Here is a 19,136-nt window from a genome sequence, read left to right on the forward strand (position 1 = left end):
TTAATCTTAGTCTAAAAGTCATGTTTTTTCAAAGATTAAAACGAAATTTTCTATTTATCTTACATATATAGTTTGTTTTGAGGTAATATAGTTATAAGGATAATTTTTTCTTTAAACAAAAACCTAGTTTAGAAGTTCGACCAGGAAACAAAATACAAGAAAGCAGTGTATTTTTTTCTGATGTATTGTTGGTGTTAATTTGTTTGTATGATTACGGCAGTGGCATCTTTGGTGGCAGAGGAAGCTCTAGGATCATCGTTACTGGCCATATTTCCATTTCGGCCATGATTGTGAAAACTTTCCAAAACAAACAAAAAAATGATAAGAATTTTCTCTCCTTTGTGAGAGTTTTTCTCTCCCTCGTGAGAGTCTTTCCTCCTCTGTGTGCATTTAATCCTCTAAGTTTAGTACCCTTCACTTACCTGATAATCCCATTAATTGAGTTCGTTTGATTTGAGCTACTTAGTCTGGTGGCAGGATTCTCAGCGATTTTTGGTTAGAGCTATAGTGTCTGGGCGTTAATGAGGCATAATAAGGATTTTTGCTCTCAACTACCTGGCAGGAGGGTTTGGTAGTGGAAGAGGCGATCAAACATAGGTATGGAATTTATTGCGATGATTAGGCACTTAAAGCTAAGGCAAACAAACTAGATTGGATGTGGGGCTTCTGTTTAGGTATTTGGGTGTGGTGGTGTATCCTGGGAGCGTACAAAGATTCATCTCATCGTTCGGGGGTGTACGGAGTTTGGGCTCTGGTTTGTACTATTAGCACTCAGCTTACTCTTTTTAGTCGGGATAGTGTGTGGAGGATGGCTTAGTCAGAGGTGGATCAGCTGGTAGTTCGATTGGAAGATACGTTGGAAATATGGAGTATGGAACAAGGGGTCAAGCTGGTGGGGGTAGTCCTTAACGATCAACCCTTGAACAAGTGGGGGGTCAAGAACATTCTGAGCAGTGTTTGGAAAGAATATGCGGAAGTAAAAATAAATTAGGTCCAGAGGAACACCTTCATTATTATTGTAAAGGACGAAGACATTGCAAATCACATTATTGATCTAGTGCCTTGGGGGGTGATGAATAAGAATTTCTCGGTCAAGTGGTGGCCCAACGATCTAGCTTTGGAGGAGATCAAAAATGAGCTGATACCCTTTTGGGTCCAAATCAGTGGTCTTCCCCTAAACCTGTGTACGGAAACTAGTGCACGGCAACTGTTAAACGAGGTTGGGGAATTCTTGGAGATGGATAACCTAAACCATGCAGAGGCTTTTTGAGGGTAAAAGTTAAGGTGGATACTATGAAACCTCTTGTGGCGGGATGTTGGGTGCCTCGGGCGAGGGACATCGATTCCTAGATAAAATTTCGGTACGAACGCCTCCAAGAGTTTTGTTATAAATATGGGCGAATCAGGCATGTCAATATCGAATGTTCATGCCCACAATCAAGGAGCAGCGGAGCGGGGTTATGAGACTGGACGAGAGCAAAGCGGCCCCGCGATGCTCTAGAAAATGTTCGGGGAAGCTTGATAATGTTGAGGGAACGTCGTTGTGCCGGTGCAGTGCGTGAAAGAAGGCCGGGATGGATGAATTCTCAGGTAAAAGGAAATGCCACGGCGCGTAGGCAAGGAACATAGGGAAGGGTTGGGTCTGACTTTGAAAGGGAAGAAAGCAGGGTGGCACACAATACAAGGACCATAGATACTAAAAATCCCTTTGCTAGAAACCTTGGTGTCAGACAACAGATAGGGGTTTTAAAAGTTTCATTAGGTGGTCTTATCCCAAGCAGGTCCAAGCAATTTTTGGTAACAGAGGAAGGACATGTGGTAAGTCAGTCGCTTCACAAGAGGGAAAGTAGCATCATAATCAGAGAGCTAGAGAAGGTGGACCCGATGACTGGGAATGGGTTGCTGGCATGTACCCGGCTCGAGATGGGGAATTGGGAGATAGATAGAGCCAAGATGAAGTTCAAACTGAGGTGAGCTCGGGGTCTACTTATCGTTTTGGCCCAGTTTGCAATAGGAAGCCCAATTATATGGGAAACAAGCGGTGGAGAAGCAAACAACGACGCAATTAGGCCCCGTGTCTCATTGGGCCCAAATGTCCAATTGACGAGATGTCCATTTGAAGGATTTAAAGAGAAATCATGATGAGGTAAGGGAACAAGGAGGAGGATAGCGACCAGTGAAAATGACAAAGGTTGAGAGTGGCTTGGGGGTACGTGGGATAAGGATGAAAAGTAGGTTCCATGGTATGCCACTTAGGGAATAATGTCCGCGATCAAGAAGGTTATTCTGGCAAAGAAATATATACAAGATGTCCCGATTATAACGAAAAACAATATTTGGGATTTCTTGGACGGGGCAGCAAGGGTCGAAATGGAGGAACTCAAGGTACAAATAGCGGGGAAGAAACCCCAAGGTGGTAGCAACTGGCCCAATGCAGCTGTAGAATCGCCATGAGTTATGTACTTTGGAACTACTATGGTCCTGGGTCAGACACGGTGGTTAGGGCTCTTCATGGGATGATAACGAAACACAGACCCTCTATGGTATTTCTATATGAAACAAAAATGAAATGCCATAAAATAGAAGGAATAAGAAGGAGATTGGGATTTAACAGGGGATTTAATGTCCCTCCAGTGGGTGTTGCAGGGGGGTTGAGCTTATGGTGGCACGAGTAAACCGAAATGCAGATTTTATTTGCAACAAAAAACATTATTCATTCCACGATACGGGGTGCAGATGGAGGGGAATGGATCCATGCATCCTGGATATACGGCACCCCGTATAGAGCTGAGAAACAAGATTTTTGGAGTTAGTTGTCGTCCGTATTGACCCCATTAGGGAGCCCTTGGTTTTGTGGGGGTGACATGAACGAGATCCTGTGGGAGTTTGAAAAGCAGGGCAGGAGCAAAGATTTTCACACAAGACCTTAGTTCTTTCACGAGTTTATGTCGAATATCGAACTCATTGATCTCGGGTTTAGTGGACCAAAATTTACGTGGAAAGGGAATAGAAGCAATGGCGTTGTGCAAGAAAGGTTAGATAAGGGGCTAATTGTCACATCTTAACTCCGCCGAAGCACGATATTGTCCGCTTTGGGCCACATTATCATGGATTTGTTCCCAGGCAAAAGAACCTCACTACCCAAAACTCGTCATGCTAGGAAAAGAGGGGCATGTACATATAAGGCCAGGGACCAGGCCTCACCCCACCGATGTGGGATACTACAATCCACCCCCTTAGAGAGACCGACGTCCTCGTCGGCACATCCAAACGGACGGTGAGTCTAGCTCTGATACCAAATTGTCACATCCCGACTCCGTCGTAGTATGATATTTTCCGCTTTGGGCACGCCCTCACGGATTTGTTCCTGGGCAAGAGAACCTCACTACCCAAAACGTGTCATGCTAGGAAGATAGGGGCATGTACATATAAGGCCAGGGACCAACCCTCACCTAGCCGATGTGGGATACTACACTAGTAAATGGCAGCTGGCAAGTCCGATGGCCAGAGACGTTTGTCAGTCATGGTAATGTGAGGGGGTCTGATCACTGCCCAATCATTGTTTGTACTGAGCTTACTCCGGAAATGTGGAAAAAGATTTTCAGGTTTAAGGTGTTTTGGACCAAGGAGAAGGGGTGTATAGAGGTGGTAGAACAAAGTTGGGTTAGGATAGGTGAAGGCAGTAGGGTTGAGAGATGGTTGCGCCATCAGAACTTATGTAGGGGGAACCTCAACAGGTGGAGTAAGAGTAGATTTAGGAGTGCTCGTGAGGAAATTGAAACTATGTCAACTTGATTGGGAAATCTTCAATGTCAGTGGAAAGAGAACTAGGAAGAGATTCAAGCCATTGTTGCTGTTATTGAGAGGCTAGAGGAATGAGATGAATTAATCTGGCGGCAACGATCCCGCATTAAATGGCTCAAAGAATGCGATTCAAACTCTCGTTTCTTTCACCAAACCACAATTTAGTGAGACGTTTTAATAAAATTGTTAAGCTGCAAGATGGGAGGGGCTGTGACAAAAGGATAATGAGGGAATCAAACAGGTGATAAACGACCATTTCACTGTTTACGTCAGGGGGCAGAAGGGAGTGGGGAAAGGTCCTTAACTACATCCATGCCTCGGTCTCAGAGGAAATGAATGATCATCTCTGTGAACTATTCACTTTGTCTGAGATTAAGGATGTGGCTTTCCAAATGGGTGGGATGCAGGCTCCTAGCCCAGATGGTTTCCAAGAGGTATTTATCAGTCCTTTTGGGATATTATTGAGGAAGAGGTGAATGGGTTGGTGGAGGATTTTGCAACTAGAAGTGAGGTCCCGAGGAAGTTAAACTCCACTAACACTATTCTCATCCTAAAAATAGCGAACCCCTCTTCGGTGAGTCAATTTAGGCCAATAAGTTTATGTAATTACTCTTATAAAATCTTTTCTAAATTGCTAGCCAATAGATTAAAGCATTGGTTACCTAGACTCATCTCCCCGACCCAAAACGCGTTTGTGAAGAGCCGGCAGATCTAGGACAATATATTGGTGGCCCATGAGGTGTTCCACTTTCTAAAGCTTCGAAAGATGAAAACCAAATTTGAGCTTGCTATGAAGATTGATATGAACAAGGCATATGATAGGATTGAGTGGGATTTCTTTGAGGCGTTTATGATTCGAATGAGTTTTAGTGGGAGATGGATAAAGGTGGTAATTGGGATGTGTCTCCACTGTGGACTTCTCAATTCTAGTGAATGGACAACCAGGGAGAAAGTTTAAGTTGTCCCGAGGGCTTCAACAGGGCGATCCCCTATCTTCATACCTCTTCCTCATCATCAAGGATGTTCTCTCAAGGCTAATCAATAGTGTGGTGGAAGGTGGTTTTATTGAAGGTATTCGATTAAGCATGCATGGGCCGTGTTTTTCCCATCTATTATTTGCAGACGATACCTTTATCTTCCTTCATGCAACACCGCTCAATTGTCCAAACATCACCCACCTCCTTAAGGCCTACTGCACTGCCTCGAGCTAGGAAAGTAACATGTAGCAATCGTCAGTTTTCTTTGGTGCCAACACCCCAAGGAAGCTCCGAAACGAGTTGGTGAACATCTTGGGTATACCGCAAGTTATGGATCTAGGAAACTATTAAGGAATCCCAACTGTGTGGGGAAGATCGAAGCTAGAGGCACTGGCTTTTGTTAAAGATAAGGTTCTAGCGAAGATTCAGGGGTGGAAACAGGGTTTCTTATCATAGGCCGGTAGGGAAGTTCTGATAAAAGCAATGACTCAGGCAATCCTTGCCTACCCAATGAACATATTTTGTTTCTCGGACAATATTTGTAATGATATTGATGTGGCGGTGGCCAAATTTTGGTGGGCACAAAGGGACGGGGAGAGAAAAATACATTGGGTGAGCTGCAAAAATTTATGCATGTCGAAGCAAGGGGGCGACATAGGCTTCTACAACTTAAAGGAGTTCAACTTGGCACTATTGGCCAAGCAATGTTGGCGTCTTATTCAGTCCCCGGACTCCTTTTGGGCCCAAGTAATCAAGCAACACTACTTCTCGGATTGCTCATTCTTTGAGGCTCGAAAGGGGGGCCGATCGTCCTAGGCTTGGGCTAGCATGTTGATAAGAAGGAACATTATCACTCAAGGTGCGCACTGGCATATTTTGAATGGAGAAAATACACGGGTGTGGGCTGATCGGTGGATCCCAGCTTTGTAGTCGGGGCATCCTACCCTTGCTCAGAGGGTTATGGAGAACCCTGACTTGAGAGTCTCAAATTTAATCTATTCGTCTACCCGGTCCTGGCTTCATGTTGTTATCGATAGGGAGGCCTCGATTGATGATCATCAGGCAATCCTCGATACGCCAATTAGCGGGGCTGACTGCATGGATAGGATAGTTTGGCCAATGAATAGAATGGGGCATTATACTGTAAAATCTGGATGCCATTGGATCCACGCAGCAAACCGCCGTGCCAGCAACTATCGGCCCTGCATACGAAGCTTAGGGGTTTCAAAAAATAAAGAACTTTATGTGGCGGGCACTAAGGGGGGGCGACAACTACTAAGAGAGATTATGTAGACAGTGATATGTGTCCTCGCCTTTGTGCCCTTTTGTGGTGAACATGAGGAGACGATCGAACATGAACTGATTATATGCCCATGGGTGGATCATGTGTGGTTTTGTGGCCCATTGGGTATAAGGGTGGATAAAAGTAGGGTAACCTCTTTTCATTCATGGTTGGTTTCAATCTAGCGGAGTTTACCTGGGGGTGGGGAGGTTAGAAGGGAAACCATGTCGTATATAGCCTTTGCGTGCTGGGAAATATAGAAGGCAAGATGCCGGGGGGATGGGGGTTTTCAAGTCTCAGTTCCTTTCCTAACCCGTACTGTTAGAGCTATTGCAACGGCTCACTCCGATTTTCGGGAGGCATATCCTAAGGTTCGAGTTCAACGAAGTCCTAGGGGGGCTAATGAGTGTGGTTGGGAACCACCCCCATCTGGGATCATAAAGGCAAACGTGGATGCTAGCGGGAAGAGGGCAGATGGTTTCTACCATATTGGGTTGGTGATTCGTGGTTCTGATTCCCGGTGCTTGGTGGTTAGGAGGAGAATGATCAGAGCAGTGAATGCCCAAATGGCGGAATCATAGGGAGTGTTGGATGGGTGTTCCATGGCATGGCAGCGGGGGTTCTCCCGCATTGTGATTGAGTCGAACTTAAAAGGGATCATTGATTGGCTGAACGGGTGTATTGAGTCAAGGGCGTGGGAGTTATTCCCTGTTCTTTGTAAGATGAGGTGTGAAGGTGAAACTTTTGATTCATGTGACTGGGTTCCAAGATCAGCCAACGAAGCGACGGATTAAGTGGCATTCGCATGCTGGGGCGGAGATGTGTGACTTTGTCTGGGTCCATAAACCCCTATCTTCGTTTGTTTGTATCCTGAACAAAGATGGTCTTCCTTGTCCTCCGTCCACTTTGTAGCTTAGTTTGAAGATGTAAGGGTAACATGTTGGTTCTGTGTTGCATTCTTTTGTAATGTTGTTAGCCTATGTGGCTTTTTGTTTCTCTTCTTGGCTCCAGCCCTAGTTAACGATATTTTCCAGTTCTCCAAAAAAAAAAAAAAATGTGCCATTTTGTTGATGAAGCGTTGTCAAGGCCTAGCCCACATTTTGAAAGATTGGAAGGTATAAAAAGTTATACAGTATCCAATGGTCGAGCAAAACAAAAAAGGAAATTACAAGACCAATGCAAAACCAATAAATAGATAAAAGTTATAAATAAATAAAGCTTTAATTACAGCCATTTACTACTACGATCTAATAATATTCATCTTCATTTATAAGTAAGAGATCTTAGATTCGATTCTAGCTAAAGACGAATTTGAACCACAGTATTATGGCTCGTCCATTGTGAGTCTTAACCTACTCGCCCACCTCTTAGTGTAAAGGTTCAACTCCACGGTTAAAATATACAACTACGTTTATAAAATATATGAATCTAACTATAACCTCCAACGAGACTATATGAGATAATATAGAGCCTTCAATCCCCCTATCTGGTTTTCTATGCTAATAGTCTATCACACACTATTGTACATTCCCTTTGTTTTTTGCTAGTTTTTCACCACCACTAAAAACTCTCACCCACTAACAAGTACCACATCACGTACTCCAATTAAATTGCGTACACAATTTCCCCGCTGCTATCAACATCAAGTTCAGACTCTGAGTCTAAGTCGTCCATATCATCGTCCATGTCAAGGTTGTCTGTCATGTAAGAGCTCAGACCAAGGGTTCCGGCTGCTGGTATAGTAGCCTCCTCAATTATATGCATGATTGCGTCAAGGCTTTGCATTGGTTGATCTGGCTCTTCAAACTGGTTGCTCTCGTCCATCAAATCAGCAGGGAGATTCTTCAAGAACCACGAGTGGCTCTTTATCTCAGGAATGCTAATTCTCTGTTACACGCATGCACATCCGTAAGTACCCGCACAATAAAACAACAAATAAAGGAAAAGAAAAAAGCAGATTCTTATGTTCTCGACAAATAGAATCCCCCAAAAGCAACAACTTTCAAAAGTAACAAGTCCATTTATTCCTCCAGTTCTTGCGTTAAGTGCTCAGTAATGGGAAATTGGAGAACTGTTCAAAGCTTCCATGAAAAACAAAGGGCCTCAAAAACACCCTGGAATAAAAGCAGTGAAGCGACAGGAAATTCAAGGAATCGTCTAAAAAACCAAGAAATTCAAGGAAGTATACAAGCAAACCCCAGCGTACACACACACAAATGCCCTTTGTGAGGCTTTCCAAGGAACATCATAAGTAGTTAGATATTACCTTTCCTTTTGGAATAAGATTATCATACTTGGTTATACTGTAATAAGGAATCTAATTATATTGGCTGGCTCAAATTAATACAAATGGGAAAGTAGTAATTTAATTTGGCTTTCTTTCCCACAATTACCCTTCAATGTCGTCCCATTATATTGAAAGATTATAAGAGTAAGTAGCCTCAATCATATGTTCCAGGTGGTTAAGGCCACCTTCCTCCTATGAATCTTATTCCAAATCGCTTTTCTGTCTTTGACCTTAAAAATAGTATCTCAAGTCTATAAAAAGACAGTATGCTATTTGAACAATTTACGTTCCCTGGTGGGCTTAACAGAAGCATTATTAACTCTAATCATTTACATAAATGCAAAGAACAAAACAAAAGGTGCAGCAACAGAAGAAGAGGTCAAAAGAAATACGTGTGTGTGTGTGTGTGTGCACATGTGAACCGAGACAATTTTGAGAACCATAAGCACCCAAGTTCTTTTTCTTTTTGGAAAAAAAAAAAAAAAAAAGAGCCAAATAGAGTGCAACATATATCTCAAGCTAAAGTGTAGAAGAAAAAACAAGAGTTCAGAGGAAAAATATACTAACCGCAGCAGGATCTGGGACAAAAATTCTCGATATCAGCTCTAGACATTCATGAGATATTTGAACAGTATCTGGAATGGAATACTGGACGCTGAGTATCCTCTGCAGGAAGATAATAACAATCCCGAGTGAGGCAATTTACGTTAACAAATTTTATGTTGTGCTAAGGCGAAATGACATACTTGTATGGTCCTCCGGAAATCTTTCGGTTCATCAGGATCCTCGAAAGGATATGCTCCCACCAGCATCACATATAAGGTTACCCCACATGACCATACATCTGCAATCTGATGTTGTAACACACTTTCAACATACAAACTTCTCAATTCAATAAACAGGATTACATTATTTGGAACTAATAAAAACTTCAACTTCATGATATGGAAAGGAAAGACAAAACTGGTTTAAAAAATATTAAATGCAAGAAAAAGTGTTTGTATGTCTGGTTTCATGCTCCAAGTCCAGAAATGAGCTGTAAAGCCAATACAGATAAAATTAGCTGATGCATATAAGCAGGCCCAAAATGAAGTTAGAGGATGCATATAGGCAAGCATAAAGTGAAGTCAGTACCTATCACACGCTTTATCTCTAAAGGCATAAAAGCAAAAAATGAAAACTCATGAATAATTATCCAACATGAAGAGATAATGAGTCCCAACTTTATCATTTACTTGTCATAGAAAATAACTTTAACATCCACACGCGACATTACAACAGTAAATCTCTGGCTGTCAAGTGCAGTTACACCCCTTGATTCTTGAGAACTAACAATTCATGGAAAAAGAATAACTTTAGGAACTTAGGGCTACAAGGTAATTGCTCTTTTTTCTTTTATTTTTTTGGTCAAGCAAATGTTCAGCTGCAGTTCAAACTTGAACGAGCCAGCAAAAGTATTTCATATTTTGAAGTGACCATGAACTTATTCATTGTGCTAAAATGTTACTTGGAATTCAAACGCAAAGCTTGAATGGTGAAAGAATATAATAGACAGAGAAATCTTAGGGGATTTTCAAATTACAGTTTGTCAAAGTTCAAACAACTTTGATGGGAAAGCATAGAAAGTACTAGCCAATAACATTTGCTATAATTCAGCTTCATGAAATACTCCAGAACAGAATGCTAACCAATTATTAAACAAAACTTCTTGGCCCAAACAATCAGGGATATCCATACAGTAAATTAAAACCAATGGCATTATAATTTGATAAATGATTAACCAAACTAAGGAATTCTTATACCTTTCCATCATATTCTTGCCTCAGTAATACTTCTGGAGCAATGTATGCAGGAGTTCCCACAGTAGATTTTGGTTGTGAATGAAGCACTGAAGACTGACAAATAACCACAATCAGATATAGAACGCTACGACCCAATATAGCATACAATGAACTTAAAATAAATTGACTCTTGACCATTCAAACAGGTACCCGAGCAGAGTCAGAGGACCAACACCTTACTACCAACTAGGCTACATAACTATACTAGAAACCATATCATTGATGAAATTGTTCTTAACTTGAGAGACCAAATCCTTCTTAAATTATCTATAAACAAGTCTCTGAAACAAAAACCTTGGGTCTTGGGTCAAACTAGCCTAAGATCAAATCAAAATTCAAGAAAACAGATATGCAACAATCTTAGAACAAAAGCTCTAGATCAGAAGTTCATTTCAAGTTAGCCTTGACAGTTCCCCTTATTTTAATTAATGATATGAACACAAATGCATAAGCCGAATAAGCAAGAAAGCAAAACATTACTAGTACCTTTGAGTACCCAAAATCACATATTTTCAAACGAGGAGCTGGACTGCCATCCAACAAAGTGTTCTCCAACTTCAAGTCTCGGTGACATACTTGCTTCAACAGGCAAAGTAGTAATTCAAATCAATTATCTAGTCCGCATCCAGGAAAAATACATGAAGTCTTAAAATGGTCAAAAAAGAAAGACTTGAATACCATAGCATGGCAATAACTAACTCCAGATATAAGTTGTTGAAAAAAGAAGCGGGCCTGGACCAAAAATGAAAACACATCTTCAGCATGTAAAGTAAAACAGTAAAAGAAACCGAAAGATAGGGAGGAATTATAGAGATTGAACTGAGGACCTCATCCTCACTGAACCGCCCTGCATTGCATATTCGCTCAAACATTTCTCCTCCCGAAGCATATTCCATCACAATGGCCAGATGGGTAGGAGTCAGAATGACCTATATGCATAGTAAAATCCAGAGTAGATTAGCAACCAATTAGCCTAACATCACTAGGAAGACGGAAATCCAAATCTTATCGTCAACACACGTCTAAACTAACCTCCTTGAATCTAATGATGTTCGGGTGCCTCAAAGACCTATGATTTATTATCTCTCTTCGAACATTTTCATCAATCTACAACACCGAAAACCATGGTGAGAAACAGATGCTCCAAAATCTCACCACTCAATCATCACCAAAAGAGCTATAAATCGTTAGAAGCAAACTTGCAAGTCTAATCACACTAAATAATTCAATATCTTTTTTAACCCAGCTCTCCATGCTTTAATTTGAATTAATCAAAATACCATCTTTTCTTTTCAAACACTTAATAATCATTCATTAATTAATGCAAACAACATCAACTACAAGATTAGATTACGAAATTTAGAAACTAAAAACTTGAAAAAAAATGGTAAAACCGCGGCAAAAATTTATCCAAATCGATCAAATTACTAAATTTTGAAACTAAAAACTTGAAAATAGCTATCCGATATTTCCATAAATGGATGATTTAAAATATAAAAAAATAGTTAAAACCACCGATAAAAAAAAAAACAACTGAATTCCAATACTGACCTTGTCGCCGCGCTCGATGTACTTGACGGCGACGAGCTCGCTGGTCTGCCTGTCGGTCATCAGCCTGGCGACCCCGAAGTTTCCGGACCCGATATCTCGGACGAAATCGTACCGGTCGCTGTCGTGCATGATCGGCATATCCATGGCCGGCCCAACCGTCATTGCCTGCCGATGCATTTCGATGAAATCACGAGTTTGCCCCTCGACTAGAGCCGGTCACATTAGAGAGCGAAGAATCGGGAGAGTAAACGGCGTCGTTCTCAGCTTCAGATTCTAGTTAACCGCAATCAACAGCTGAACTCAGCGAGCAGATCGGTGGCTCAGTTCAATAAGATCCGTTGCGATTCGGCGGAGCCGTCGTCGAGTGAATTTTCCCGTCGACGGTGAATTGCTGTCTGAGGAAATAGTGAAGGAGATGACTTGGGAGCGAGGGAAACGGTGTTGGCGATGAGATTAGAAAGTCCATGCAAGGAGAAGTGGCGGGTGAAGTGATACAGGCTTCTTAATACGACGCCGGTTTGAGGGTGGAGGTTGCTTAGTTGCTTTCCTAGCCGCATGGGTTCCCTCACTTTCCTGGCGGCTGGTTGGTTGGTGTGCACGTCTGCTTTTGTCGATTGTGATTGGCTCCGGCTTCCGCTGAATGACCAAAATGCCCATGTTTCGGATAACTCTGCTGCTGGTGAAGATCCAATGCTTCGCGGCACGGGTTAAGAAAAGGTTGGACAGAGATCGAACGACGGGTGTTTAGTCTTGGGTCTAGCGAGAGCCAATCAAGTGAAAGGGGTGAGTAATCGTGTGAAAGCACGCCAATCATATTGAAAGAATGGAGGATATTCGGTGGAATCTAAGGCAGCTTCTGATGATGTCGTCATTAGATACCAACCGATCACAAAACGATCAGACCCTAAAAGAGATGCAAGCTGGGTTACTTAATAAACTCTTACATTTGTATTACAGTTTAGTTATACACCAGAAAGGTTGTCCGCGCGATGCTGCGGGGGTTTAGCAATCGTATGATCCATGTAGATAGTTTTAGATATATATTTACATGTAAAAATATATTTAAACCCTAAGGTCCTGTTTGGCACACCGTATAAGGTACCGGATAGGACTAATAATACGGTGTATCGTGTTTGGTGACCGTTTGGATTAAATAGGCACCGGATTAAATAATCCGGGCCCACCTTTTTTACCCGACACTTACCCGCTTACTAATACCGTGCAAATGCACAGTACAACTTAGTCGGGCTTCGGTTGGAGAGACTAGTCTTCCGCGCCCTCTCTTCCTCTACAGGCGCTCTCCAGGTGCTCTCCAGGCGCTCTCTCTTCCTCTCATCCCAGGTTCGTCTTCTCAACTTCTTCTTCTTCATTTGAATCACAGTTCGTCTTTTCAGATTTCTTCTTCTAGGACTCCGCCCCTCCCTCTATTCTTCCCCCTCCTCCTATTTTTCTTGCAATTTTCTTTCAATTGATTGAATCTAGTTATCATTCTCTCTAATTATGCAATTGATTATGTAATTTTGTGTTTTAATTAGAATTTTTGAATTTTAGGGTTTGCTATTGGGGTCGAATTTAGGGTTTGTTGTTGGTGTTGAACTTACAATTTTAACTCTCTGTGTGTGTGTGTGTGAAAAATTTCGAACTGGGGTTGTTGAATTGTTGATTGGCATTTATTCCACTTTGTAAAGTAATTACCTTAGAGAGAGAGAGAGAGAGAGAGAGAGAGAGAGAGAGAGAGAGAGTGTGTGTGTGTGTGTCTCTCTCTCTTTCTCTCTATGTGTGTCTCTGTGTGTGTGTGCGCCCGCGCGCGTGCACGCTTGCAATGCAAGAGAAAACCAAGGGCAGCGTGTGCAACTTGTGTGTGTGTTTGTGTGTGTGCGCGCACATGTGCTTGCAATGCAAGAGAAAACCAAGGGCAGCGTGCACAGCTTATTCCATTCAAAGGTGTGCGAAAAGAATAGGCAAGCTTGGGGCTCCCTGGGTTTTCTAGATTGGACACAGATATTATACCGTGGGGCACGAAATCCTTATTCCTCTGTCTGTGTGTGTGTGTGTGTGAAAAATTTCGACATTTTTTGGATTATTTGCCTATGACATATTTTGGTAGGACTTATTATCTGCCTATGACATTTTTTGGTAGGACTTATTAACATGCTCCCTTCCGTTTTCAGTGTTATTATGCATTCATGTTCCAGTTACTTAATTTTTTGCCACTATCTAATAATGTTATTTTTTGCAACTCCTACTGAGATGATGAATGAGCCCGAGCACATTAATGAAGATGAAGATGAGGCGGAGACTAGTTCTCCCTTTGTTGCTTGATGGTCCAGTAGTTCAAGTACCTGGAAAAGGAAGAGAGCTACTAATGATAATGATCTTGTTGTGGCATTTAAAGAAATGCTTTCTGAATCAGTTGATAAGTTGAGTGAAGTTTTACAAGTTGTTTTTGGGAAAGTATTGGATTCAAAACCTGAGATTGTTTCATAATTGTCAAAGATGGATTTGTCTGTTAAGGATCAAATCAAGGCACTAAATATCCTTTTCGAAAAGTCATAGAATGAGAGGACATTCTTATCTTTGGATGATGCAATGAAAAAAGCCTTTGTACTCATGTTACTTGGACAAAGTAACCCCAATTGACATTTCAAACCAACAACAATATATTTTGTTAAAAGTAGCATGCATATATTTTGGCCATCTGGACAAACTGTTTCTTACTGAAACCACCTTGCATTTGTATATTATGAACTTGGATATGTGGTTGGATTATATATCGTAACGATTATAGTTTTTTGTGAACCTTCTTTTATGTTATTGGAAAATATTTTGAATTTGATGTATGAAATTTACTATTTTTCTTTGTTATTTGAAAATTTATATGGTTTTCAATAGGTATAAATATGAGAAAAGTTCAACAAAGAAAGAAAGATTTGTTAAAGTTTTTTTTTTCTCTTGTCTATCCGGTTCAGTACCAAACACAGTATAAATAATACAATCATTAATCTAATACTGTACCAAACGCCCGACTAATTTAGTCAATACTATCCGGTGGCTATTTATCCTATCCGACAGAAATAATCAGTACAGTCCGAGCTGCCAAACGAGACCTAAATCTTCAATTTCTTTGTCACAGTGAAGTCCCCAACATCTTCAAAACCCTGAATAAAAGGCCCAGAATCCGGCCTGAGGAATTGGCAAATTAGCATAAACAATGCTATTATTTATCCAATCAAAGCCAAACTGAAATGGTGTAGAACTAACACTACAAAATTCGTCAAAGAAACTAAACAATGGGTAGAACGTTTCTAAGATTTATATTTTATACAAAAATAATCTTCTGACAAAGCAAAAATACAAATTAGAAAGGAGAAAATATATAAAATTTGAGTAAAAGGTCACAAACACATAAGTCATTGAATGGAGATTATTCGAACAGATTTTGTTAAGCAACCGCATGGATTATATATGCCAAAGATTAGATGATGGTACACGTCAAATGATATACTAACTGGAATCTTGAACTTCATGTGACTCAACTATATACAAAATACTCCGACATATAGTATATATTTACCAAACACAAATACAAAAGGGCACGTAAAAGAGTCTATGAATGTGATATAGCATACCAAGTTAGTAAAAATATCCTCCGACATGGCCAGCTCAAAAGAAAGAGATTCCTCGACTCACAATGTGTTATAGAGAAACAATTTCCTGCATATTTCAATATATCCCCTTGTCAATATATCCATTATATCCATGAATTACACTAATTCATAACCACTGAATTGTCATTGTAAAGGACCAGTGAATATTTGTTCTTTGTATGTGTGTAGATGTAGAGACTAGTCTAAAATTAAACATGCTCGAAATATTTGAGCTTTACCCAATTACCGACGAAACAAAGGGCTCAAAAATAGGATTTCAACTCAGATATGAACTCATATTTGAACTCGAATTAGATTGATGACTGCTACCTCTTTCTCTGAGCTCTAAGTTGGCAATTAAAGAAAATACTACAAATTTTGAGACACGCAATTCAAATTCTAAACAAAAGGCTAAACTTTCAAACATGCAATCCGAAATTAAGCTTTACCATTAATATTGAAAAATTTTAGTTGTGAAATAATAAACTATAATACATAAAAATAACTTGTTGAAGACCCACATCTATTTATTTCACCCAAAAAAATTGTGCGCAAAAAATTCCCTAAAATATCATGCCCTAACATTACAGGCAAAATTAATTGATGTGAAAATAACCTAAAAACTGAGAATTGGGTTTGGAGATATTACCAATGAAACAAAGGAGTACTGGACATACTTCTATGCTCCTCTTCCTCTTTCTCTAATTGAAGTTGAGTTCTCAGGTGAAGTGGTGTTAAAGTTAAAAAGAAGTGTAAAAAGTGAACAACTTTGCAAAAGAATACAATAATTTATGATGAAAATCTATATTACCAGTCGAAATTATATAGGGGAAAGAAACCGTACCAAATTTGAGGCACAAATGATCAAACTCTAAAGCCCTTCATTTCTGAGTTTTTTTTTTTTTTTCCAGCAACCAAATAAACTTTAAAAAGATACTGTAAAATCCAGAGCAAGCATTAAAGAAAGTCAACATTGTAGGGTACCAATGTCTGCCGTAATAAAAAAGAACAGATGTTTCCTAGCTATATTTCAGGGTAATCTAAAAATGTCTCCCTCCTCGATATGAACAATATATAGTACTAGCTTGTCATTAGTTTAACAATCTATAGGTTTTAGCAAACAATTAAAATCAGAACCTATGTGGAAAATGCTGAAAATTATGTGTAAACCACCACCGAGTTAAAATGACATTAAACTGAATGGAAATACTATTATGCCTTTAACAAATAGAAAACACTGCACTTGTGAATAAGATTCCATGTACAAAATTTATAAATTGAAAAAAAAAAGGAAATAACATTGGTATTGTTTGGGGAATTCAGAAGAAAAAAATCGAAAGGTATGAGTCTAGCCTGCTGTTGGTACCCTTAAAGGAAAAACAGTTAATTCGATAACCATTACGTTGAAAAAGAAGAAATTGTAATGAAATTGGGCTCTCCGCTCCTGGTCAGTAAATAGTACTATTCTGTCCTCCGGGGGACTCCACCAAGAGATTCTTTCTCAAAAAAGTCCGCCCCACCTCCCTTGAATGCAAATTACCTCCTTATCCAGATTAACCATTACGTTGAAAAAGAAGAAATTATAACGAAATTCTAAATCCAAGACATTAGAAAAATGTAATTCTTACCAGATTAACAAAGTTAACAACAAATCAAACAAAACTAAAAGCCTAAACCAAAACAGGAAAATAAATTAAATGCCAATGAAACAGTATAACATGTATGAGAAAGGCAGGGGTTTACAAACTCTGTTTGTTCCTTCAAACAGGCATAAAAGGGTGTCGAGTGTTGCCAATTACCCCACAATTGTAGATAATTATAACCATATTCTATTCTAAATCTAAAAAGTAGGTGTCAATCAAATTATTAAGTGAGCAAAACCAAAGGAAAAAAATGTTAAAGAAAGAGAAACATAAATTGCTCATCATGGATTTTGGAAAAGAAAAAAAAAATAATCGTTAGAAATATAGAATAAAGAGGTCACCTATTATTTTGCATATGAATCTTTGCAACTCAAACACATAGTTTTGATAATGTTTGCTTGTCTGCGATCTGCATAAAGACATTTTACCAAGAGTTATTAACTTTTTCCAACCTTTCGAACAAAATTATATTCTCTCACTGATATGAAATTAAATTGAAAGTAGAGCTCAAATAAAGTTTGAGGGGTTTAACAATATTTTCTCATCCATTTAAAGGGGTTTAACAATACGAAATTACATCAAACTTCAATCAAGTTGCATAATTAATCCATATAATCAATATGGATTCCGTAGGGAGCTAAGGGAGAAATATCAATTCAGGCTATATCTATCAAACATATCAACGAAAAATCTATGTCACTTCTTACTGGGTTGACTGTTACTGTTGCCGACCAGCTACGAAAGAAGTGATTGCTGCAAAATCAAGAGTATCTGCAAGATAGAAAAGAAAAAACAAAGGCAATAAGAAGCAAAAGTTAAATTATGAAAGAGAGAAAGAAATCGACTGATGAACATTGAGTTTGTCTGGAAATTCTTTCTAAATACTTGGAATTTAGAAGTTGTGAATCTTAATTAGGTTTCATGTCTTAGTCTTACATACTTTGTAATTTTTGTAGGACCCTGATAGTTGCTAATGTTGGGGATTGCCGAGTTGTGCTTGGTAATGGGTAGAGCAGCAAAGTTGTCAAAAGACCACAAACCAAATTGTAAACATGAAAGACTAAGAATTGAGAATCTTGGCGGTGTCATATATGACGGCTATCTCAATGGTTAATTAGTCATACACAGACTTCAAAACTCAAAACCTTAGGCACCCAGAATAAATATACCTGTATAGTCTCAGGAGAAGCCAACTGAAGAAGAAATTCTGGGTTTTGCATCATCTCCCTTAATTAAGAATTGGAATCGAGCATGTTGCGTTACTGGGGGTTGGAACCAAGAATTTGCAGTCAACTAGTGTTAAGAAAGAATAAATTTCATCCTCAAACTTATTTTATTAACAGAGATATTAAAAACAAATTCAAGGCTTGAAAATAAAATATAAAAAAAAAATTCAAAACAAATAAAGATTCTAACATTTCTTAAGAGCTATTCAGTAAAGGATCAAAAAATGATGCTGTCAAACAAATTTAAGAACATAAAGGGAACCAAATTTAACTTGAGTATTGCTTACCCACAGACCCAAACCAAATCCCCAAATATTACGCAACACAAAACCATAGAAATAACCAAATTGAAAATCAGTGCCACTGGGATCACCCACACGGTGACGAACTCCAACTACCAAATCCAAAACCCTTTTACATACGGGACCTGAAAACGAATACCCACCAAGAAAATCTCAGGGATAGGTGAGAATTTCCAAGAAAATTTCAAAATTTTCGGCAAAGATGGTGTTTTTTCAATTTGTTGGATGGCTTGAGGGTTTTTGGGATTTGTTAGGTTCAGGGTGAGATTAGTGTGGGAAGCAGACGGAAAAGTGTACTGGAAAATTACCCGAAGGAATAGAAGAGGGGAAAATGAAAGATTATGGTGCTTTCAGTAGAGAAGGAGAGTTAGGGGAAGAGCAACAGAAGGAGAGAAGACTGCGGAGTAAAAGAGAGAAGTGGAAACGGAAGGAAATGTCGAGAAGAATTGGAAGCAGAGCCTTCAACGATGATCCACGCGTGGGTATCCTAAAAGGGAAACGGTGAGCAACACGTGTAAAGGAGCGGCAAATTATTAAATCTGCTATGCAAAATACAAAAAAGTATAGGACATTTGG

At 39.7% G+C, this 19,136-nt stretch overlaps 1 protein-coding gene and 1 long non-coding RNA gene across 12 annotated transcripts; both read right to left on the reverse strand.

Annotated features, from left to right (window-relative positions):
• Nucleotides 1-7,255: 7,255 nt before the first annotated feature.
• Nucleotides 7,256-12,288, reverse strand: LOC103956515 (serine/threonine-protein kinase SRK2I). Of its 2 annotated transcripts, XM_009368521.3 has the most exons (9): nt 11,743-12,284; nt 11,224-11,298; nt 11,019-11,120; nt 10,870-10,923; nt 10,678-10,770; nt 10,153-10,245; nt 9,097-9,201; nt 8,918-9,016; nt 7,256-7,950 (listed from the first exon to the last, which is right to left on the reverse strand). In XM_009368521.3, the coding sequence occupies exons 1-9, from the start codon at nt 11,917-11,919 to the stop codon at nt 7,669-7,671; spliced, it is 1,080 nt and encodes a 359-aa protein (XP_009366796.1). In that variant the 5' UTR covers nt 11,920-12,284; the 3' UTR covers nt 7,256-7,668. The 2 variants fall into 2 exon arrangements, with proteins under 2 accessions (XP_009366796.1, XP_048427337.1); XM_048571380.1 differs by lacking the exon at nt 11,224-11,298 and having other exon boundaries at nt 11,743-12,288.
• A 2,449-nt stretch (nt 12,289-14,737) lies between these two features.
• LOC103956514 lies at nt 14,738-19,068 on the reverse strand. Of its 10 annotated transcripts, XR_007253480.1 has the most exons (7): nt 18,546-19,067; nt 18,202-18,294; nt 17,973-18,028; nt 17,740-17,803; nt 16,039-17,441; nt 15,372-15,456; nt 14,738-14,925 (listed from the first exon to the last, which is right to left on the reverse strand). It is a non-coding gene; the product is annotated as an uncharacterized LOC103956514 (long non-coding RNA). The 10 variants fall into 10 exon arrangements; XR_007253485.1 differs by having other exon boundaries at nt 17,973-18,294; nt 18,704-19,068; XR_007253481.1 differs by having other exon boundaries at nt 17,973-18,325; nt 18,546-19,068.
• Between the last annotated feature and the right edge of the window lie 68 nt (nt 19,069-19,136).

Source organism: the organism of the source record quoted next, unplaced genomic scaffold, assembly GCF_019419815.1.
Source record: "Pyrus x bretschneideri cultivar Hongxiangsu unplaced genomic scaffold, Pyrus_bretschneideri_v1 Contig59, whole genome shotgun sequence".
Taxonomy (NCBI): Eukaryota; Viridiplantae; Streptophyta; class Magnoliopsida; order Rosales; family Rosaceae; genus Pyrus; species Pyrus x bretschneideri.

Excerpts from the sequence above, each read along its gene's own strand:
- LOC103956515 (XM_009368521.3), bottom strand. The coding sequence starts at position 11,919 with ATGCATCGGCAGGCAATGACGGTTGGGCCGGCCATGGATATGCCGATC. Across the intron at positions 11,299-11,742 it reads ACATCGAGCGCGGCGACAAG|ATTGATGAAAATGTTCGAAG; the intron begins GTCAGTATTGGA and ends TCGGTGTTGTAG. Across the intron at positions 9,017-9,096 it reads ATTTCCGGAGGACCATACAA|AGGATACTCAGCGTCCAGTA; the intron begins GTATGTCATTTC and ends ATCTTCCTGCAG.